The 20,635-nt window shown below is 34.0% G+C and overlaps 1 protein-coding gene across 2 annotated transcripts; it reads right to left on the bottom strand.

Moving 5' to 3' along the window:
* Positions 1–11,888: 11,888 nt before the first annotated feature.
* On the bottom strand, positions 11,889–15,465 carry LOC127798093 (S-adenosylmethionine decarboxylase proenzyme-like). Of its 2 annotated transcripts, none has more exons than XM_052331407.1 (3): positions 15,255–15,465; positions 13,442–13,586; positions 11,889–13,315 (listed from the first exon to the last, which is right to left on the bottom strand). In XM_052331407.1, the coding sequence occupies exon 3, from the start codon at positions 13,142–13,144 to the stop codon at positions 12,050–12,052; it is 1,095 nt and encodes a 364-aa protein (XP_052187367.1). In that variant the 5' UTR covers positions 13,145–13,315; positions 13,442–13,586; positions 15,255–15,465; the 3' UTR covers positions 11,889–12,049. The 2 variants fall into 2 exon arrangements, with proteins under 2 accessions (XP_052187367.1, XP_052187366.1); XM_052331406.1 differs by having other exon boundaries at positions 13,442–13,591; positions 15,255–15,463.
* Positions 15,466–20,635: the final 5,170 nt, after the last annotated feature.

Below are 20,635 nucleotides of genomic sequence, written 5' to 3'. Positions count from 1 at the left end.
AGCCACGAAGCACATTTGTGCTTGTTCCTCTTCGGATTGAGATGAATCATCAGCATCCCATGCCGTGAAAGCATGTTTCTTTGATTTTTTAAATCTTTTCTTTTCTTTCTTATCTTTTGGACAATCAAATTGCATGTGCCCACTCTTCTTACATTTAAAACAAGTAGGAGGTATTTTCCTATGCTCTTTTTCTCTCTTTCTCATTATTCTAGCAAATGCTTTTGATAAAAGAGTTGTTTTATTCTCTTCTTCTTCTTCACTAGATTCAGTTTCTTCATTTGCTCTTAAGACTAAGGTTTTCTTACCTTTAGTATTTTCATTAGTCTTGTTTAATATTAATTCATAAGTTAGAAGTGTTCCAATTAATTCTTTTAAATTTTTACTTTGAGAAATAGTAGTCACTAAAGGCTGTCAATCTACTGTTAGAGATCTAAAAATTTTCTTAATTTGATTTTCTTCTGAAATTATTTTTCCTAACATTTTAATATTGTTTATAATCTTTGGGAATCTACCATTCATATCACTAATATTTTCATTTTGAAGTAGTTTAAATTCTTTATATTGGGACATTAAGAGATTAATTTTAGTATCATTTACTTGATCGGTACCTTCATACATTACTTCTAATTTTTTCCAAATTTAATGTGATGTAGAACAAGCAAATAATTTTTCATATTCACTAGGTGGGATTGAACAAAAGATTATGTATTTAGCTTTATGATCCATTTGGTGTTTTTTAATGTCTTATTCATTCCAATCATTTTCTTCAGTTTTAGATGTAACAAAGTCATCTCTAACTATTTTCCACAAATAATAGTCTATTGAAAATAAATATGACTCCATCCTCATTTTTCAATAAGCAAAATTTATGACGAACCAAGATTTCCAAATACATGGACTGGGGTTCTGCCCAAATAATACAACAGTAGAAGCCAAATGAATATATGAAACACACCACTCAAGGCTTAATCATACATAGCAACATCACAACTAATCAAATCAGACAAACCACAACATTCGAGCCCCTAATCACATCTCGCACCTCACGGATCTTTTCAGTCAAGATTGCCCTATACACACAACTATCTACGACTGGCACGCCAAACGGGCTAGCCATGGCGTCAGCTCCCACACTTGGAATAATGGTAAAACAAGATGAGCCACAAGGCTCAGCAAGCATGACAAAAGAGTATAGGTAAAGCTTGGAATAGATCTCTCACACCAGAATACATCCCACCAAATGTAGACAAGACAAAGATAAAATAGAAATAAACCATACCCAGCATACGCCTCGCTACATAATAATGATAATGCTAGGAATACATTTCTCACCCAGAATACACCCACACAAAGTGCAATGTTGTATATGAAAATGCCATGACATACCGTGTAACAGAATAACTAGTGCTCAGCATAAATATAACAATGCACATAGCGGTCCTTGGGGCCCACATAGGAAATGCACATCCTGGCACCCAAGTCCCAGCATACAAACCTGCCAAAGTCATGAAGTGGCTGGCATAAAGCTCATGAGCCCAAGGCTCCCACAACACGATCCACATGAGCCTGAGACTCCCATCAGAATCACATACCGAAGTCCCCAAGTCATAGCTATTTGGAGCCCAGCTTCCACTCATAGCTATCGAGGGTCAACTCCATACCACGATGCATAACCACATACCGGAGTTCCTGAATCATAGCTATTTGGAGCCCAGCTCCCACTCATAGCTATCGAGGGTCAACTCCATATCATAGTACATATCGAATAGTAACCATGCAATGTAACAGATAATAGATACAGTAACTCTTGCAGCATTAACGTGATGACAAGGTCCCCATAAGCCAAGCATCAGGCCATGCTACGCCCACAAAGGAACCCACACAGGCAAATGCTCTAAATGCACATGCTCGTCTATTATACCCAAATCAGCACTTAATAGGCCAACCGGGTTATGCCAATGTGCACACTTCCCCATACATATAAAGCATGACCCCCAATGAATATAAGCCCAATCCCATGCACCGTAATGTCATACAATATGTCACATAATGGCAGAGCCGGTCAATAGTGTCCAGGTACTAATTGACAATCTATGACTAGGAACAATTGGTTGACAACCGCCCTCGGCCCGAAGATGGTTCACCCCAGTGTCACCAAACAGTCAACACGTTACCTCACTAGACGACAGCTCTCATCGCCTGTTATTACCACTCACGCCTATAGGAAATCATAACCACATTATGATAGGCACAACACAAATGGTGGGTGTTCGGCGATACTAGCTTGCCCGACCCATCTATAGTCTATAGTAACAACTGATAACTGGCGCCCATACATCCAGCCATCGACTGCCACGACCCAACGGTTGACAGTCAGTAGCTCTATACCCCACACCCTATAACTCACATAAACATATCCCAAGACTCTCAGTTACAACAACTTACCCCAGAGGGTACCCACAACCACAACTGACTCACTAAGAACCTAGCCCCAACCAGGTTCGACATCATTCCCAAGAAAATAGGGGCGATACAATACCCTGTGGGCACTCAACAAATAAAATCCCAACGAGTCTCTTATTTAATTTAATTAAATTTCATTTATACAACAGATACCCACAACGCACGTAAATAATTTCTAAAACCAAATCAGGCTAAGAAAGGAAATAGAATCGACAAATCAAAGGAGATTCACAAAGGAAGTAAGGAGCTTACCTTTAATTCGCAGATTTCAGTATTTATATGCCCATATGCCGCTAAATTGATACATGCTACATAATGATAGTATAATCAACCAAAATTGATAAAATCACACTTTAAATTAAATTCTAACCATACAAATTTATCCACATAATTTACTCAACTTACCTGTATACTTAGACTTAAATTAAACTAAATTTATCCATGATTTCTACCGAACCGAATTTTCCCCTCATTTTCACCTTCCGTGCGCTACTTCTTCTTCTCCCCGATTTTCCTTTTCTATATAACCAATTTACTGCCCGAACACACGCTGTAAAACAACAATTTAAAGGCAAAAAAAGGCAGCTCAGCGAGCACCACGTGGCAGCCAAGTGCTGCCCATTGCCTCATATGAAACGACGTCGTTTTGGGCATCTCTTTGCTGGAAAATTAGCAAAATACTCCCAGCTTCGCACTGCTGTAAATGCGAGGCTGTTAATGAATGAATCAGTTAAATGCAAAGCCTCAAAATGAAAAACAAGAGAGAGTACAAATTGAAAGCGCGATTACAAAGTGAATGCTCGGTAGTTGATAGTAATAAATGTTCTCTAAAAGCTTCAACATGTCTTCAACCACCTATATATAGTTGATGGTGGAAAAATCCAAAAATTGAGCCATTGGGGTGGTTGGTCGAGCATTTAATGCGGTAAAAACTAGCCATTATGATTTCTGTAAAAGAGACTTAGTCAATAGATAAAAAAGGTTAGACGACAGAATCAAGCAAAATAACAAGCTTGGTCGACAAACAAAATAAGTTGGTCGATCAAGTCATAAAAACAATAGAACACTTAGTCGACCAAGACATAAATAAGCATGACACTTAATCGACCAAGGCTATCATTCTGTCGACAGACTTAAGGAGTTAGTTGACCAAGTCAGCACATAAGCACTATTAGTTGACAAAACTTATAGCTTAATCGACCAAGTCAAAAACATGCATGCTATTGGTTGACAGAGCCTATAGCTTAGTCGACTAAGTCAAGATTTAAAATTAATTTTACAATATTTAGCATATTGTTAGTCGACCAATTTATATTTTATCAACAAATGCATAATAATCTTGAAACCTTTTTGACTAGTTAATAGACTTGTTTTGCTTTAGGTTTGAAACATTTTGAGATATTTCAAAAACAACTTAAACCAATTTAATTTGAGTTTTTGACTCAAATAAACCCTTTGGATTTAAAATAACCTAACTTCATTTCTTTTTGAGATATTTCATGAAATTGATTTTTGAAAGGATATTATACATTTAATACATGAATTCCATATTCAATGAAAATTACATTATTTATCATTATCAAAACTATTTTGATTACAAGAGTAAAATATCATAAACTAAGGGTTTAATGATTTTAGAAATCTGCTCTGATACCAATTGTTGGTCCCTTAAGATATGGCTACTCAAGAGGGAGGTGAATTGAGTGATTATTTTTTTTTAATTGTAATAAATATTCTTAATTAATGATTTTATTAAAAAATATATATTTGATAAATATAATAAATTATGTTTGAGATTAATAATAAATATAAACCACAAGATATAGGAAAATAAATAAAATAAGGTATAAGACAATTTAATTATAGTGGTTCGGTGTCTTCACACACATCTAATCCACTCTCTCAAGATCTAACCACCATTGGAGTTCCATTAAATCAATTTCATCAAGGTTTTCACACTAGTTTACCTTAAAAATTAGATACACACTTAGATTACAACGAGTTCTATGCAACCACTATACCAAGATTTCTACAGTAGCTTACCTTAAAAACAAGATTCACCTAGATTTTGACAGTTCTAGGAAACTTATAGAATCCTCAATAATAATTTAAATGTTTGCAAATAATTTGTTCACACTTGGACACAAATAAGCAATTAATAACAAATTATACAAAGCAATAATATTTAAATAAATAAATAAATTTATAATCTCAAATGGAGAAATTCGACTTTGTCGTAGAAGACTTTGAAGTGCTTTTCCCTTCTTCCATTATGGCTCTTTAGTGAATGTGTAATAATATTTCGAGAGTCTCAGATTACTTAGATGCTTTGTTTGAGAGCTTTCGAGTGCTTTGGATTAGGAGTGTGCATTATTTCGGTTTACCCAAACCAGCTAAACCGAACCGACCAAACCGGCTGATTCGGTTCGGTTATTTAGGTTGGCAGTGACCGGTTCAGTTTAAAGGGATAGAGGTTGAGCGGTTCGGTTTAGAGGTTCGGTTTTCTCGACTGTTTACCTGAAGAAACCAAACCGACCGATATATTAAACGACGTCGTTTTGTATATCTAGAAATGACGTCGTTTTGCGTTAATCCCCCACCCAACCTTAGACCCTTAGTCGGTTCGTCCGCGCGCCATACATCAATTTCCCAATTTCAGAGAGCTAGAGAGCGAAACCCTAACCCTAACCCAGAAACCCTATTTCGAACCCTGGTCGTCATCGACGGTCGTCGTTGCCGTCATCTATCGCCCTCGGTAGTCGATTCCTTCGTCGCCTCCGTTGTCCCGACCCGTCCGTCGCCTCACCTTTGTGTTAGACACCGACATACTCACACAGCCACAGGTGAGTCTCTGATCGGCCATCGCCTCTCTTTCTCTCTCTCTCTCTCTCTCTCTCTCTCTCTCTCTCTCTCCGTGGTATTTAACTAAAGAGTTAGTTCAATACATGGTACTTTGATATTAACTAATTCATTTTACATATTGTTTTTAGAATTGTCAAAGGTTATCATAAGCTATAGCTCAACGTCCAATATGGAATGCTGATTTGAACCAAGTGATTTTGAATATCTCGTGCATTTGTAAGTATATATGTTTTATACTTTCTAATTGTATATATTTTATATTTGCTTTGAACAAAATTTCTTCATGGACTAACAACATATATTGGCTCCACTTCTTTTGTAAGTTAGATGCAGGGAGAGGGAGGTGAGTATTACACACATAATAGAGGTCAAAATTTGTACTCAAAAGTAAGTACATATTTTTTTTTACCAACTTCACTACTTGTAATCAATTTTGGAAGGGGCATGTCAAAATGCTTGTAGAGTTGTAGTTGAGTGTGATTTTGTTATATAAATGCCCTTAGTTTCCAGCAAATTTATGTTGAGGACAACACAAAAATGAAGATTTATTTGCTTAGATGTTTATATAAACGGATTTTATGTTTATATGTTAACGTTCTTTCTTTTTGTTTAGATTTGTGTTGGTTTAACTTTTGGTATTTCACGTTGCATGTTTATATGTTTATATCATGTTCCATGGCTTAGTTAGTTTAGGTTGACAGTGACCACTGGCTCCACTTCTTTTGTAGGTTAGATGTAGGGAGAGGGAGGTGAGTATTACACCCATGAATAGAGGTCAAAATCTGTACTCAAAAGTAAGTACATTTTTTTTTTTTTATCAACTTCACTACTTGTAATCAATTTTGGAAGGGGCATATCAAAATGCTTGTAGAGTTGTAGTTGAGTGTGATTTTGTTATATAAATGCCCTTAGTTTCCAGGAAATTTATGTTGAGGACAACACAAAAAATGAAGATTTGTTTGTTTAGATGTTTATATAAACGGATTTTATGTTTATATGTTAATGTTCTTTCTTTTTGTTTAAATTTGTGTTGGTTTAACTTTTGGTCTTTCACGTTGCATGTTTATATCATGTTCCATGGCTTAGTTAGTTTAGGTTGATAGTGACCAGAACATTTGTGTTAAGGTCTTATGTTGATGGATGGCTTAACTTAGACTTATGTTGTTGATGGCTTAATTTAGTTTCCAGGTTCCAGTTTCCAAGTTGCATTGCATGGCTTAATTTAGACTTATGTTGATATCATGTTGTTGGCTAGCATATCCCCTGCATGGCTTAATTTAGCCTTAATTTAGGTTCTAGGTTCTAGGTTCTAGGTTCCAGTTTCCATGTTACATCATGTGGATGTGTATAATGCGAGTTTAAATTCTTTGTGGAAAACTTTTGGTTGCAAACTTTCGTTTTGTTTGTAGGAATTTGTTCACCAATTTCGGTTTTGTTTGTAGGATTTCGGTTATGTCGGTTTTGGGTATAATTGGTTCGGTTTTTTTCGGTTATTTTGTGTATAATCGGTTCGATTTTTCGGTTCGGTTAACTAAAATTCAGTGTCAGTTTGTTCGGGTTCGGTCAATTGGTTAGTATAATATTTCGATTCGATTTTTCATTTTAAAACGGTTCAGTTCGATTCGTTAAAAAATAGCCGGTTCGGTGCAATTAAACAGAATGCTCACCCCTACTTTGGATATGCAATGGAAGCAATTGAATACTCAAAAAATGAGTTTTGAGAGTATTTATAGGCATTTTAGCCACTTTTCTAACGGTCAAAAATCTGACCGTTATAGTAGAAAAACTTAGAAATATAACTTAAAATTAATATGTGCACCTATATAACCAATAGGCCTTATAGATCAACTAGTAAGGGAAGCTTTCGCAAGGCTAGAGGTCTTGGATTCAAAATATGGGGAGTGCGGTTTGTTATATTCTTTTTGTAATACAAAACTACAAAAATATTTTATAAACTAATTTAAAATATTTTTAATAAAAAATAATATTTTTGATAATACATATGCTATAAAAATATTTAATAAATTAATATTAAAAATATATTTAAAAAATATTTTTAATAGAAAATAATGTTTTTGATAATACATAAGCTATGAAAAAATTTAATAAATTAATCTTAAAAAAATATTTTTGATAGAAAATAATATTTTTGGTAATACATAAACTATGAAAAATATTTTAAAAATTAATATAAAAATAGTTTAATAGTAAATAATATTTTTAGTAATACATATGCTATGAAAATATTTTATGAATTAATATAAAAAATAATATTTTTAGTAATACATATGTTATAAAAAAATATTTTATAAATTAATCAAAAATAATTCGGTACTACAATTAATATTTTCAAGAAAAATATTCTTTTTGTTAATCACTAAAAATACTATATTTTGTATATTAAAAATTCTCTTTTTGTTAATGATCAAAACTTAATTAACATGAGTAAGTTAGCTCAACAATAGCAAGTGTAGGAGCTGAGATCATGGCTTTTTTGAGAACTTGAAAGGTAGATTCAGCCTCTTTTGACCATCTGAACTGTACCTTTTTTAGCAAGTTGGTAAATGGTTGAGCTAATATGTCGTAGTTACAAACGAACATTCGATAGTATCCTATAAGGCCTAAGAAACCACGCAACTCAAAAATATTAGTAGGTTTAGGCCAATTTAGCATTGCTTTAATTTTGCCTTGATCTAGTTTTACTCCTTGGGAAGTAACAACATGACCCAAGTACTCCAACTCTTGCTTGTCGAATGAACACTTGCTGAGTTTAACAAAGAATTGGTGTTGCCTTAATATTTCAAAAAGCTTGTTTAACATGTTCAAGATGCATGATTCGAGTGGGGTTATAAATTAAAATGTCATAAAAAAAAAAAAAAACTAACACAAATTTATGATGATAAGGTTGGAATATGGAATTCATAATGGCTTGAAAACTGGATGGTACATTACAAAGACTAAAAAACATGACTAGATATTTGTAATGACCATTATGAGTGCGAAAGGCAATTTTAGGAATGTCAGAATGATGTACCCGTACATGATGGTAGCCAGATTTGAGGTTTAGTTTAGTAAAGTAGGAGGCCCCATAGAGTTCACCTAGCATATCATCAACTATTGGGATTGGAAACCAATCTTTGATGGTTGTAGCGTTAATTAGTACAAAAACGCCATTTGTCGTCTTTCTTTTTTACCAATAAAATAGGAGATGAATAAAGACTAGTATCGGATTGTATATGCCCCAATTTTAACATGTCATGAACTTGTTTTTCAATTTCATCTTTTTGAAAATAGGCATACTTGGAGGGTCTCACATTGATAGGCTCGGTTCCTTCCTTCAGAGTGATGCGATGTTCAATCTCTCTTATTGGGGTTAAATGATTAGGCTCTTGAAATGTCCTCAAAAGATTTTATCAAGTGATACATATCCTGGTGTACATCATATTGTGGTTCATCTGTTGCGATGTGCAGGCAAATAGCAAACATAGAATGTCTTTGTCACAATTCTTTGGGAACTACCTTCAAGAATGCAGATTGAATGGGTTGTGCATCTAACCCTTGTAACTTGTGAGTGTGATTTTTCCATTTGAACTACATTCTCAACTCTTTCCAATTGCAAACCATTGTTCCCAATTGCTCTAACCATTGTATGCCCAATACCAAGTCTAACCCGATCAATGGAAAAGAACAGAGAGTAAGGGAAAAGGGGATACCTTGAAGTATTATCGGCACATGCTCAAACCTCTCTTGGCACTTCAATGGATTCCCATTGGCTACTTTCACGTTGAATGGCCTAGTTGGAACTACTGGTAATTGTAACAAACTAGCAACCTTATTGCTAATAAAATTGTGGGTGGAACCACTATCTGTAATATCCCAAATTTTCTAAAGGGTTCAAGAGTAATTTTAACTTGGGTCATAGATAAAATTATCAAAAGATTAGGGATTTAAGTATAATTTCTTACAGTTATAAGTGTTGGTCCTAATGATAGAAAATATATCCCAAGAGTGGGTGAATTGGGATTCGTATAAATTTTTCGATAATTAAAACAATGGTTGATGACAGAATATTATGTTTCAAAATAAGACTTTTTGTTCTAGTAAGTTTCGAAACCTACTTCATATGTTTCGAAATAAACATTTCTGTTTTGCAAGTTTCGAAATATAGATTGTGTGTTTCAAAATATACTTTTCTGTTTTACTTGATTCGAAATCTTTTAACTTGTATTTCAAAATAATGATCTTTGGAAAAGATGATTTACATAAGTAAGAGTATACCAAAGGTGTTCTGATTAAAGATTGGTACTTATGTTTATATGAATGAGTATAGACTTATGCTTAAGGAAAATATGTTTTAGACTTTGAAAACAATTCTTTTGAAATCTCAAGCAATAATTGATAAGCAAAAACGAAAGAGTAACTGCACACAAGATATATAGTGGTTTGGCACCCTGTCTAATCCATTACCTTCTAGCTTACCCACTTGAAGGATTTTTCAATCCCAATCACTTTTACTAGTGATCAATCATAACAAGGGTTTTATCACGATTCACTCCAAAACCTTGTACAATGAGTTTTTACGGGCTCAACTCAAACCTTACACCACAATGAGTTTTAAGGCTAAACTCAAACCTTACAACATTAACAAGATAAGTAAAGTTTTATCTTTACAGCCCAATAGATTGAATACAATAAAATGCCTTACCAAATGGCTGTACAAACCTCTTGATTTGAGGTGAGGAGAGTTGAAGAGATGAGACTCCTTGTTTGCACTTATTTCTCCTTTCACACTTGCAATACACAAGATTAAGATGTAGATAGATCTTCTTTGAGAGCTCAATAAAAATCTTTTGATCACTACTTGTGATTGTGTATGTGTCTCTAGTGTGTGGTCTCTTGTTGTTACTTCTTTTTGTCTTCAAACACTTACTATTTATATAAAGAGATAGAATTCTAGCCGTTTTATAACCATTAGAGACAAGACAGAAAAATAGGTTTCGAAACATAACATATAGGTTTCGAAACATAACAAATTTACATTAAGGTTTTAAAACATACTTCTCATGTTTCGAAACATATAGTCTTTTACAACTGGACAATGACTTGAAACAGCAATGAGTAGGAGACAAGGTCTTATGCCCACTATGATTATAAATGATCACCAATTCAAATTTGAATTTGAATTCTTAGAGTATGGAGAATACATTTAAAAATACTTTGAAAAGATTTTAGATAAATATTAAAATGTAAAACAAAAGCATCTCAGATCTTTATATATTAAATTTTAATTAGTATTAAAAAATTCATGCATCAGTCTTGCATTAAATTAAAGGTAGTGATTAATTAATTATTAAAATAAAATTATTTATTATATTATATATTTATTTATAAATTATAAATATAAATATAAATTAAAACTTCAAAATTTGAGGAAATATGGATTTTTTAATGCTAATTAAAAATTTATTTAAAATTTTTAATTTCTGATCTTGAAATTTAATTTTTGTAGTGATAATAAAATTTTAAAAATATGAATTTTGACTTATTTTTTTTTCACCATATATTAATTTTCTTGCATAGTCTTGCAAATGTGATATATTAAATTTTAATTAACATTGAAAAATTCATACATTAATATTTATTTTTTAATAATTAAGGAATTAATCAAAAGTAATATTATAAATATTTTTTATTAATAATATTTATAAAAATATTTATTCTTAATTCATTGAGAAATTATATATCTGTACACGACTTCATTAATAATTTAAATTATCTATTTAAATTTTTTATTAATAATATTTATTTAATTAATAATCAAAAATTCCAAAATACTTTATAGGAGATCTCCAATTGCTTTAGAATAATAAGTACTAAATATAAATTATTTTTATTTTATACAAATGAACAATTTTTTATGAGTTAATTAATAGTTTAAGTTTTCTTTTTATATTCTTTAGAAATAATATTTATTTTTGATTGATTGAGGGATTAATTGAGGAATTAATAAAAAATAATATTATAAATATTTTTAATTAATAATATTGATAAAAAATAATACTTATTTTTAATTAATTGAGAAATTAATTGATGAGAAGATTAATTGAGTTTAAAATTAAGTTATAAAAAAATATTATAAATAGTATTCAAAACTCATGCTTAATTTTTTAATTTAATTATTATTTTTAATTTATTAAAAAACCCAAATATTTAATTACTACTACTTTTAGTAATTAATGCAAATTTTAAAAAAAAAAATTCTTTTACAAACTATCCTATTTTTATATATATAAAGATGTTATTTTGATTACTGTGTTTGAAATTTAAAGTATAAGACCCATCTATACTTCTATAGCCTTTTTCATGTCAAATGATTCTGGTTGAGGTTCATCAGATGCCCACTAAACTTCACCATTAATTTCAGCCAAGTTGCATTGCTTCCATAAATAATTAGTTGTGTTATTTTTTAATTATCAAATTTTATCCTCACTAAAATAAATTTATATAACATTTTTAATTATTTAATACTTTAATCAAACTCAACTTTAACTCAAGCTAATAAATTTACTCAAATCAATTTTTATTATCATCAAACTAAATCACCAGATACTGAACAAACATGATAATTGGAACATTATAATACGTTCAAAAATCACCAACTCCTAACAGGGAACCAACATAAAACAGTGCTGGATACAATGTCCAACTTATTATACAGAGACATTCAGCCCTTGCCGTGCTCCTTTTCTAGTTCACCCATCTTCCACATTTCCCCCCAGCTTTCCAGAATAGATCTAGGTGATCCACTGCCAGTGGTCTTGACAAATTTCTGGTAGATGATGGATCCACCCATTCCAAGCTCCTCACAACTTCTCTCTCCAAGACTGTAACCTTCCAGAGACAGCAAGCTTGTCTGCTCCAGTGAACTGACTGGAATATAGGCATCAGCATGCACAGCAATGGAGAATTCAGTTGGACCAAAGCATGCCAGAACCCTCTGGACCAGCCAGTCCAGCTTCACATCTTTCAGATCATATCCGACTGTTTCAAAGCTTGCATAACTGAAACCATCCTCTGGTGTAACATGAATGGTTGAAATTGCTACGTCTTCAATGGAGTTCATGGAATAACCACAGGGTTCAAAATCAAAATCACATATCCGAGAATCTGGAAGGATCTTTCTTATTCCAGAATTATGGGTCATTACAGCTGCAGACCCGGATTGGCTTTTGTAAAACACCGCAGACAATTCCCTGTCCAAACCAGTCATACACATCTCCATTGTGTAAACAGCATCGCGGCTGTGCACGGTGTCCGCAGAAGCTGAGTAGATGTGCCATTTCCGCAGTTCATTAGAGCTTCCCATTACGTAAGCATGGCCACCAGAACCAAGCTTCCCAAAATAACTATCGAGCATAACTACTTCTTCCGAGAAGTTGCGATGAGGATATGACTGAGCAGCAGGGAAAATGAAGCTCCCACGGGTATACCTCACAGACCGTACAGTGAGGGAAAGTGCATCAGCCAACTTCAGGATTGGAGGGATTGCCAGAAGCAACTTTGTTGTCCCACATGTTTTGATAATGATCTTGTAAGGGTATATGAAGAGGCTTGATTCAGAAAGGACATAGGAGTCAACCTGGTCATTTGATAGTGATGCAACAATAGTACACTCAGCAGGTTCAACAATCTCATCCAACTGAGCTTTGGTAAGTGAGCGAAGGCCCCTTCCATCAGGATCAGCAAATATGCTAGGCTCAAAAAAGGAAATCTCAAGCCTCTTTTCATAACCCTCAAATCCAATTGCAGACATGGTCATGTCTACTCAGCCGAATGATCACAGCCGCAGAGAGGGAAGTTGTAAAGCAGTTGAAGAAGAAAAGGAGGCAAGGGCAATTAAAACCTAAAGCAGCAATAACTAACTATCACTGCGTCAAATGACGCAGCCACACAGCCGACTTAGGGAATATCAGGATGGTTTGCAAGAGAACTGCGAAGGGAAGATACAAACGCATGAAATTAGTCTTAATTCTTCAACCATCATTCTCACAGGCAACAATAATCAAGAGGAGATATTAGAGGCATGCATTGGCATATTATCAACTGGACCACTTACGTTGGAGTATGCAGCAGATCTGAATTTCTTGATTCCACCGTTAGGTCGAATGTCTTCAGTGATGTAACCAAGGGGAGCCTCGTAGAATTGAGATTTACTACTAGACTTCTTCTTGCCACCCTTAGATTCCATTAGACCATTCACTCTTCCCTAATTGAACATTTAACAAAAAGTAACAAATCATAACTGGAATTGAGTTGATAAAAGCTGATACTTGGGGGTCATAAAAGCAGAGCAGCCCCAGATAACATGACAGTGTAACTCAAAATCGCAGACAGCAGTTAAACATTGTACAGCCTGATGAAAGATGCTATAAACAGCAGTCACACAACCAATTCCATGAGGAGTGGTAAGCCAAGTCTATGATATGCTATAAACTAAGACACAAATAGAATTAAAAAAAAAAATTCTTTTTTTGTTCACATAACACTCATGCAATTCAATATACACTTCTAGGCACAATACAGTAGCATGATGAATAACCTAAATGAAGGAACACGAATGACCTATAAAAGCACCATCACATGGCAATCTTTTCCTTGTACAAGACCACAACTACCGAAAGCAAGCCTCTTACTTCAAAGCCACGTAGGCTCAGCCAGAATATCATACCATCAAAGATGAGGTGTTTTCATGAGTTGTCCACAACATGCTACATTACAAAAATTACAAGTTGTCCGTGCATCTCCTAATTGAAATGCCCACGTTTTTTTTAATCTTAAGAAACTCCAACATAGATACTTCAAAACACTAAGAATTTAGCATAAGCAACCAAAATCTGTTCCAAGTAATTAAGTGAACGCTCCAGAGTTTGAAGGCAAAATATTAAAAATATATTGCTACAGATTGCAAAACGTTATGCATTGGCCTAGCAACCAGTAACAAATAAATAGACAACATTAGAAATTTGGTTAGCAAACAAAATCTTCGAGAGCCAGGAATGTGTTAAAAAAACTGGCTGTGTTTATGTCAAACTTAGCAAACCAGCCAGATCTTGACTTGATACATTTTGGGAGGCTCTGCCTGTCAGAGATGACAGGCCTAGGGTTTTCCCACAACCTAGGGGTGCCCTCCACGAAAATACGTATAAGAAAACTTGTCAAAAAATAGGGGAAAAGACGTTACATAAAAAATTAATAGCAAAACTAAAGTATGTAACCACACAGAACAGTTCAAAGCATTTTCAACATTTGTTAGTTTTTCTATGTCAGGATGAAGCTCCAGATCAAATGTCCGTAGATATAGTTCTCTCTAAATGAACAACAAAATTAATGAAAAACACAAAAAAGATCAAATTCTATCATCTGCCAAATAACATGCAATGAACCCAAAATGAGGAAGATTGATCAATAGTTGACGCGTTAATGTTTAAACTTTGGAATTAAAACATTCGCAAAACAAACCCCAACTCTAATCCAACAATCCCCGAGAGATTAATTAACAGATCAGAATCCATAAACTGACGTCAGAACACCGATTATTACAATGCTACAGGAACAGAATATATAGAAATGTTAAAAGAAACCATACTTACAAAGTCAAAATTCAAAAAAGGATCGGACAAATCGTATGCACCTAACATAACAACACGTACAATCTCAAGCAGCAAGCAATGACCAAAAAATGTACAAGTTCCATCAACAGTTAAAGCGCCGATCCTTACTGAAATTAAAACCTTCGCAAAACAAACTAAAACCCTAATCCCACAATCCACGAAAGATAAACAGATAAACAGCCCAAACCCGACGCCAGAAAACCGATTATTAAAACAATACAAGAACAGAAGAAATTGAAGAGGTTAAAGGAACCATACTCGCAAAATCAAAACACGGGAAAAGAACGCAAAAGGCGATGAATGCACGCGAATGTGAGTCTTCGAGACAAACCCTAGCAATAACAATCGAGAATAATGAGAAAACGAAAAGCTGCAGCTATCAACGAGAAGGAACGAAAGCCCTAGAAGACAGTGACTTGTTATTGGCTTCCCGTAATCCGGATAGATCGATTGGGATTCTCATCATGGGTAAGGTATTTATACACGGTAGCAGAGCCTCGGATGACGAAACTACCCTCACAGGGTATCCTAATCCATTACGAATTGGGAATAATATATTAGGCACAAGATACAAGATGGATAAAAGAACGAATCAAATTCGCGATTATTATTATATTTATTTATCTTCTTTCTTTATTTTTGTTTCTCTCTTGCCTAACTTTGGGGTGGCAAATAAGGTATTTTATTATTTGTTTTTCTATACATATATCTTTTAGATTATTGAAGGGGCATTTTATAAATAAAAGAAATTCTATAATATCTTACCATTTATTATATTTTTAAATTCAAGATCTTTAACTATTATAGAAGATTTCTTCTTACGTTATCATTAATTATATTTTTAATTAAAATAATTAGATATAATTAAAAATTTAAATTCAAAAATTTTTACAAAGTTATAATTTATTTTTAAAATAAAATAATCAATTTCATCCTCATTCTTAATATATAATAGTTTATTTAATTTTTTATTAAAAGATAATAATTAATTTAACTTTAAAATCCAAAAACAATGACCCAATAAACACTTTATCTTGGTTAATTTATTTGGGAAGGGTAAAATGGAGAAAATGGAGGAAGGTGTAGGGATACAGAAGAGAACGAAGGAGCAAAAAGACAAAAAGCAGATTCGTGCAGGAAAGGGGGCGGATGATGATAATAAGGTGCGCAGTGCGTGTACTGCACGCGATGATACTCATGGTCATCGTTGTGAGCTGTATTTTGTACTTATCTAAATTTGTTTTTTTTTTTTTTTTTTCTCTTTTTTTGGCATCCGATCATAATGCTCCACCTTGCATTTACCTAATTTTTAATTCTTAATGGTGCCTTTCCAGTTGCACATAAAAAAAGGTAATATTATCTCTTTATATTCATTGGTTTCTTTCTTATTTGATAAAAAGGGGTGGGAAACAGACGGCTGAATCACTCTCCAGTCAAGGCTTGGATGGATCCAATTCAAGTCTTTTATCTAATAGTTGAAAAAAATAAACCTTAAAATTTTTATTTTCTTTTCAATAGTGGATTTATTTGCTTTTATTTATTTATATCAGTGGTTCAAAATTCATTCAATTTTCTTATAATTTCAATTGATTTAATTTAAACATCAATTAAATTTAAGAGTGCATCCATACAAGTCAAAAAAAATTAGTTATTTAACTTTGTTATTCTCATAATACAACAATAGAGTTTAAATGTTGAAAAATCGTCTTAAAGCCAATAGAATGCTCCCAAAAAGAAGGCATTTAGAGGGCATACTTATTGGAGTATCAATGCAAGAGTTTAATCGATTTTTCAAAAATTTTTCGAAAAACAATGAAATGGCAACGAAAACATAAATAAAAAATGTCCTTGCAAGACTCGTTTCGATATCCATATACTATACAAAACTAAACCATGCCATAGGGGATTTAGATGTTATACCTTTCAAGTGTTGAAGGTTGATGTAAAGGTTGATCTCCACACAAGGCAGCAACACTTGCTCCGAAAGATAGCTCCCAAACTCCTTTTCGATTAGACCGAAACCGTCCCCCAAAGCTACAAGGGGCCTATCAGGTCCACGCTCCAGTGAGATAGTGAATCCCACTACTATCTCTTTGTGCTAGACAGATAGAGTGGAGGAGATTATGGCTAAAACGAAAATGGGTTCAAATCAAATAACTTCTCAAACTTGATAATCTCACTATCAATAATAATAAGCTACAATAGTTAAGAGAAAGCAAGAGGAGCAATGGAATAAGGGCGTTCAGAGAGTCTTTCGAGCTTTGAAGATAGAGAGGAATTCAGGCTAGGGTTAGGAGAAAACATTGATGCAACAGTTGCAATTTCTTCTTAGCTTATATATAAAAATATACAAAACCCTAGCCACCCAAATCTTCTCATAACGGACAAAGGACATGCAAATCAAGTTGGGGGCATGGAGGAGACCAAAAGGACACATATTGTCCTCCCTTCGTCAGCCCTCGCCACGTGTCCTCACTTTCGATTGTAAAAGACGATAAAAAGATCATTCATTCGCCACCTCTACAACAGGAACGGTTAATTGCTCAAAAGGAGCTATCGATCGTTTCTCTTTAAATCAGTTGACCGGTTCCCCAAGCTGTTGACCATTTTGGCCTTTTATCCAAAACTTTTAGAAATTGCATCTAAACCTACTATTAACTCTTAATAGCACTTTCATTATCTCATAATGACACTAAATCCCCCATTAAGTGATGGTTGACTAAGCGATTAAGGTTGAAACCATTATTAAGAGTTAATGGCATTACCATTAAGAGTTAATAGATTGGTTTAAATGATTAATTAATAAGAAGCAATTAGGACACGTCAACCACCTTGATGTTGACCAAACACTTTTGGTCTACAACGAGAATCTCTTCATCTCCTCGAGATATCCTAAAAGACCCTGAGTGACAACTAGCATTATATCAGGACAATCCTACCATTAATGAAGTCTTACTTCAAAATAAAACCTATTTGGGCTTTCGATTCCCATGTATTATACTCCCTCCATCAGTTATCATCCCGATCGAGCAAGAGTCATGGACTAATCAAACTCCCTAACTTGATGACTATGCCAAAATCAGTGTAGTGAGATTGAGACGACACATCAGAACTCTTTCTGACATTGAAACACTTTCCAATCAAGTGTACCATGGCCAGGGGTTTCTACAATGAAGATCACCACTAATTGCATAAGATGTTTACCTCATACCGGAGGTCGATGGATCCCATTAGCAATCATCTGCCTCCAAATGCCACTACATAGGGACCACATAGTATATCTCCCACCCGATAACTGGATGGTTCTTAGCAAAGACAAATCCCTGACACCTACACACAAGACAACTATGTTGCCTCTGGTCAAAGGACTAGTAACACAATCGAAACCTGTGATAGATCATAGATCATTTGAGCCATGTGATCTATTACGTGCGTCACATTCAGTAAGTGTTCTACTAACACTTTCCCACATGTATACTATATCATTAGTATATGATCTATCACGTGCGTCTCATGAATTATGGTATGTGACTCACCATCCTTTATCATTAGCATCTCATACAAATCAAAGGTAGTATCACATGCGCCAGTCCATACTTGACTAATCATAGTCCTCATATGAGAAGTCTAAGGACTGGAAATAACCATTAAGATATCCTTATTACAAAGGTCAATTTTCACACATTCTTAACACTTTAAGAATAAGACCTTCAATTGGAAATCTAAAAACTCATTCATATGTAATGATTGGAGAGCTATGAATGAAGATATGACCTTAAATATGAAAACATATTTTATTACATATTGCAAGAATTACATCATTAGTCCCATAAATATAAATGTCAGATGCTATCTAAATCTAGCTTTAGGGCACCAACACAAACAATCTCCCACTTGCACTAATACTAATTTACAAGCTATAGGTCCTTATTGCATCGTCTGCTAGTATCTAATACCCATTTTCTCAAGATAACTTGGTGGTAGTGCTTTGGTCAGTGGGTCCGCGACATTCTCTAATGACGCGATCATCTACAGCTGCACGTCTCTACGTGCTATGATCTCTTGGATTAAATGGAAGTGTCGCTCGATGTGTTTGGACTTCTGGTGAGACCTAGGCTCCTTTAGCCGTGTAATGGCTCCATTGTTGTTGCAATATAAGGATATCAACAACTCAATGGACGGGACCACTTCAAGTTCAACAATGGACTTCCTAATCCAAATAGTCTCTTTTATAGCATCGCATGCCACAACATATTCGAATTCTATACTGGAGTCCACAGTTATTTCTTTCTTGGAAGAAACGAGGAAGAAATGGGCTTCACCGAAAAGTTTGAAACTTTGTCAAAATCTGGGCCAAAATTGCAGGAAAATAGTGAGATAAGTTTAGTTTTTGTTATATTCCTATAGAGGGGGAAGAGAGGGACTCGTAAGTTCAAATAGAGGTCAAATCGGGGTTCAAACAGAGGTCAAATCAGAGTTAAAAAGAGGAAATTATGGCCAAAAAATAGAGGCAGTTGTTCATTGTCATTGGAAAAGGAGTTGTGTGTGTAGTACACGCGCCGAAGGGGGCTATGTGTGCAGGCGCATGACCGATCTTCTTGGGGCATGTGAGGGTGCCTAGGACCTTTTTTTTTCTTATCAATTTCTAGAAAATTAGTATAAATTATTTAAAACAAGTTTCTATAAAAATATTTGAGTTTTATTTTATGAAAATATGTGTTTTCTACAGAAAACCTAAATCGACAAGTGTGAACAGTACACCTGAAAGGTAAACAATCAAGGTGAGTGGTTCCTGCATGCTTCTTGCTCCATCTTGATCATTCTTGGTTTCATTTGTGTGTGGTTTGTGGCTTACATCTCATGTTTCCTTTGTTCTGAGCATATCCTTTCTATTTTCCATGCATCATAACATTTGTGGTTATGGCAAGCTTGTGGGTCAACATGTGTGGTCGAGGACCATGTGGCCGTGCGTTGGGCTAAGGTGTTTGGACATATTAACAAGGGGATGATTGCAATACCTTGGTTAGGGCTTCCATAGAGGGGAAGGATTTCATGACATTTGACATACTTGCATACACACACATGTATCTTCTTTCCTGAACCATCTCAAGTGAAGGCTTGGATGGATCCAATTCAAGTCTTTTATCTAATTGTTAAAAAAAAACTTAAAATTTTTATTTTCTTTTCAATAGTGGATTTATTTTCTCTTATTTATTTATATCAGTGGTTCAAAATTCATTCAATTTTCTTATAATTTCAATTGATTTAATTTAAACATCATTTAAATTTAAGGGTACATCCATACAAGTCAATTTTTTTTTGGTTATTTAACTATGTTATTGTCAGAATACAACAATAGAATTTAAATGTTGAAAAATTGTCTTGAAGCCATTAGAATGCTCCTAAAAAGAAGGCAGTTAGAGGGCATAGTGTATATCCTGCGCAAACCCTTCAGTGCTTAAGTTAGACTAGCTAAAAATCAGAACAACTTGTAGAAAGTTTCTTGAGTGTTTTTGGCATACTTGGAGAGAAGAGGGTCACCTCCTATTCATAGATGTCATAGTTGATAGGTGGTAGAATCTCCAATGATCTTGGGAACGTCTATTTCAACTTGCAAGAAGAAGACTTCAAAGGTAACT

This window comes from Diospyros lotus, chromosome 3 (assembly GCF_014633365.1).
Source record: "Diospyros lotus cultivar Yz01 chromosome 3, ASM1463336v1, whole genome shotgun sequence".
Classification (NCBI taxonomy): Eukaryota; Viridiplantae; Streptophyta; class Magnoliopsida; order Ericales; family Ebenaceae; genus Diospyros; species Diospyros lotus.
This window is presented reverse-complemented; position numbering and strand designations above follow the sequence as displayed.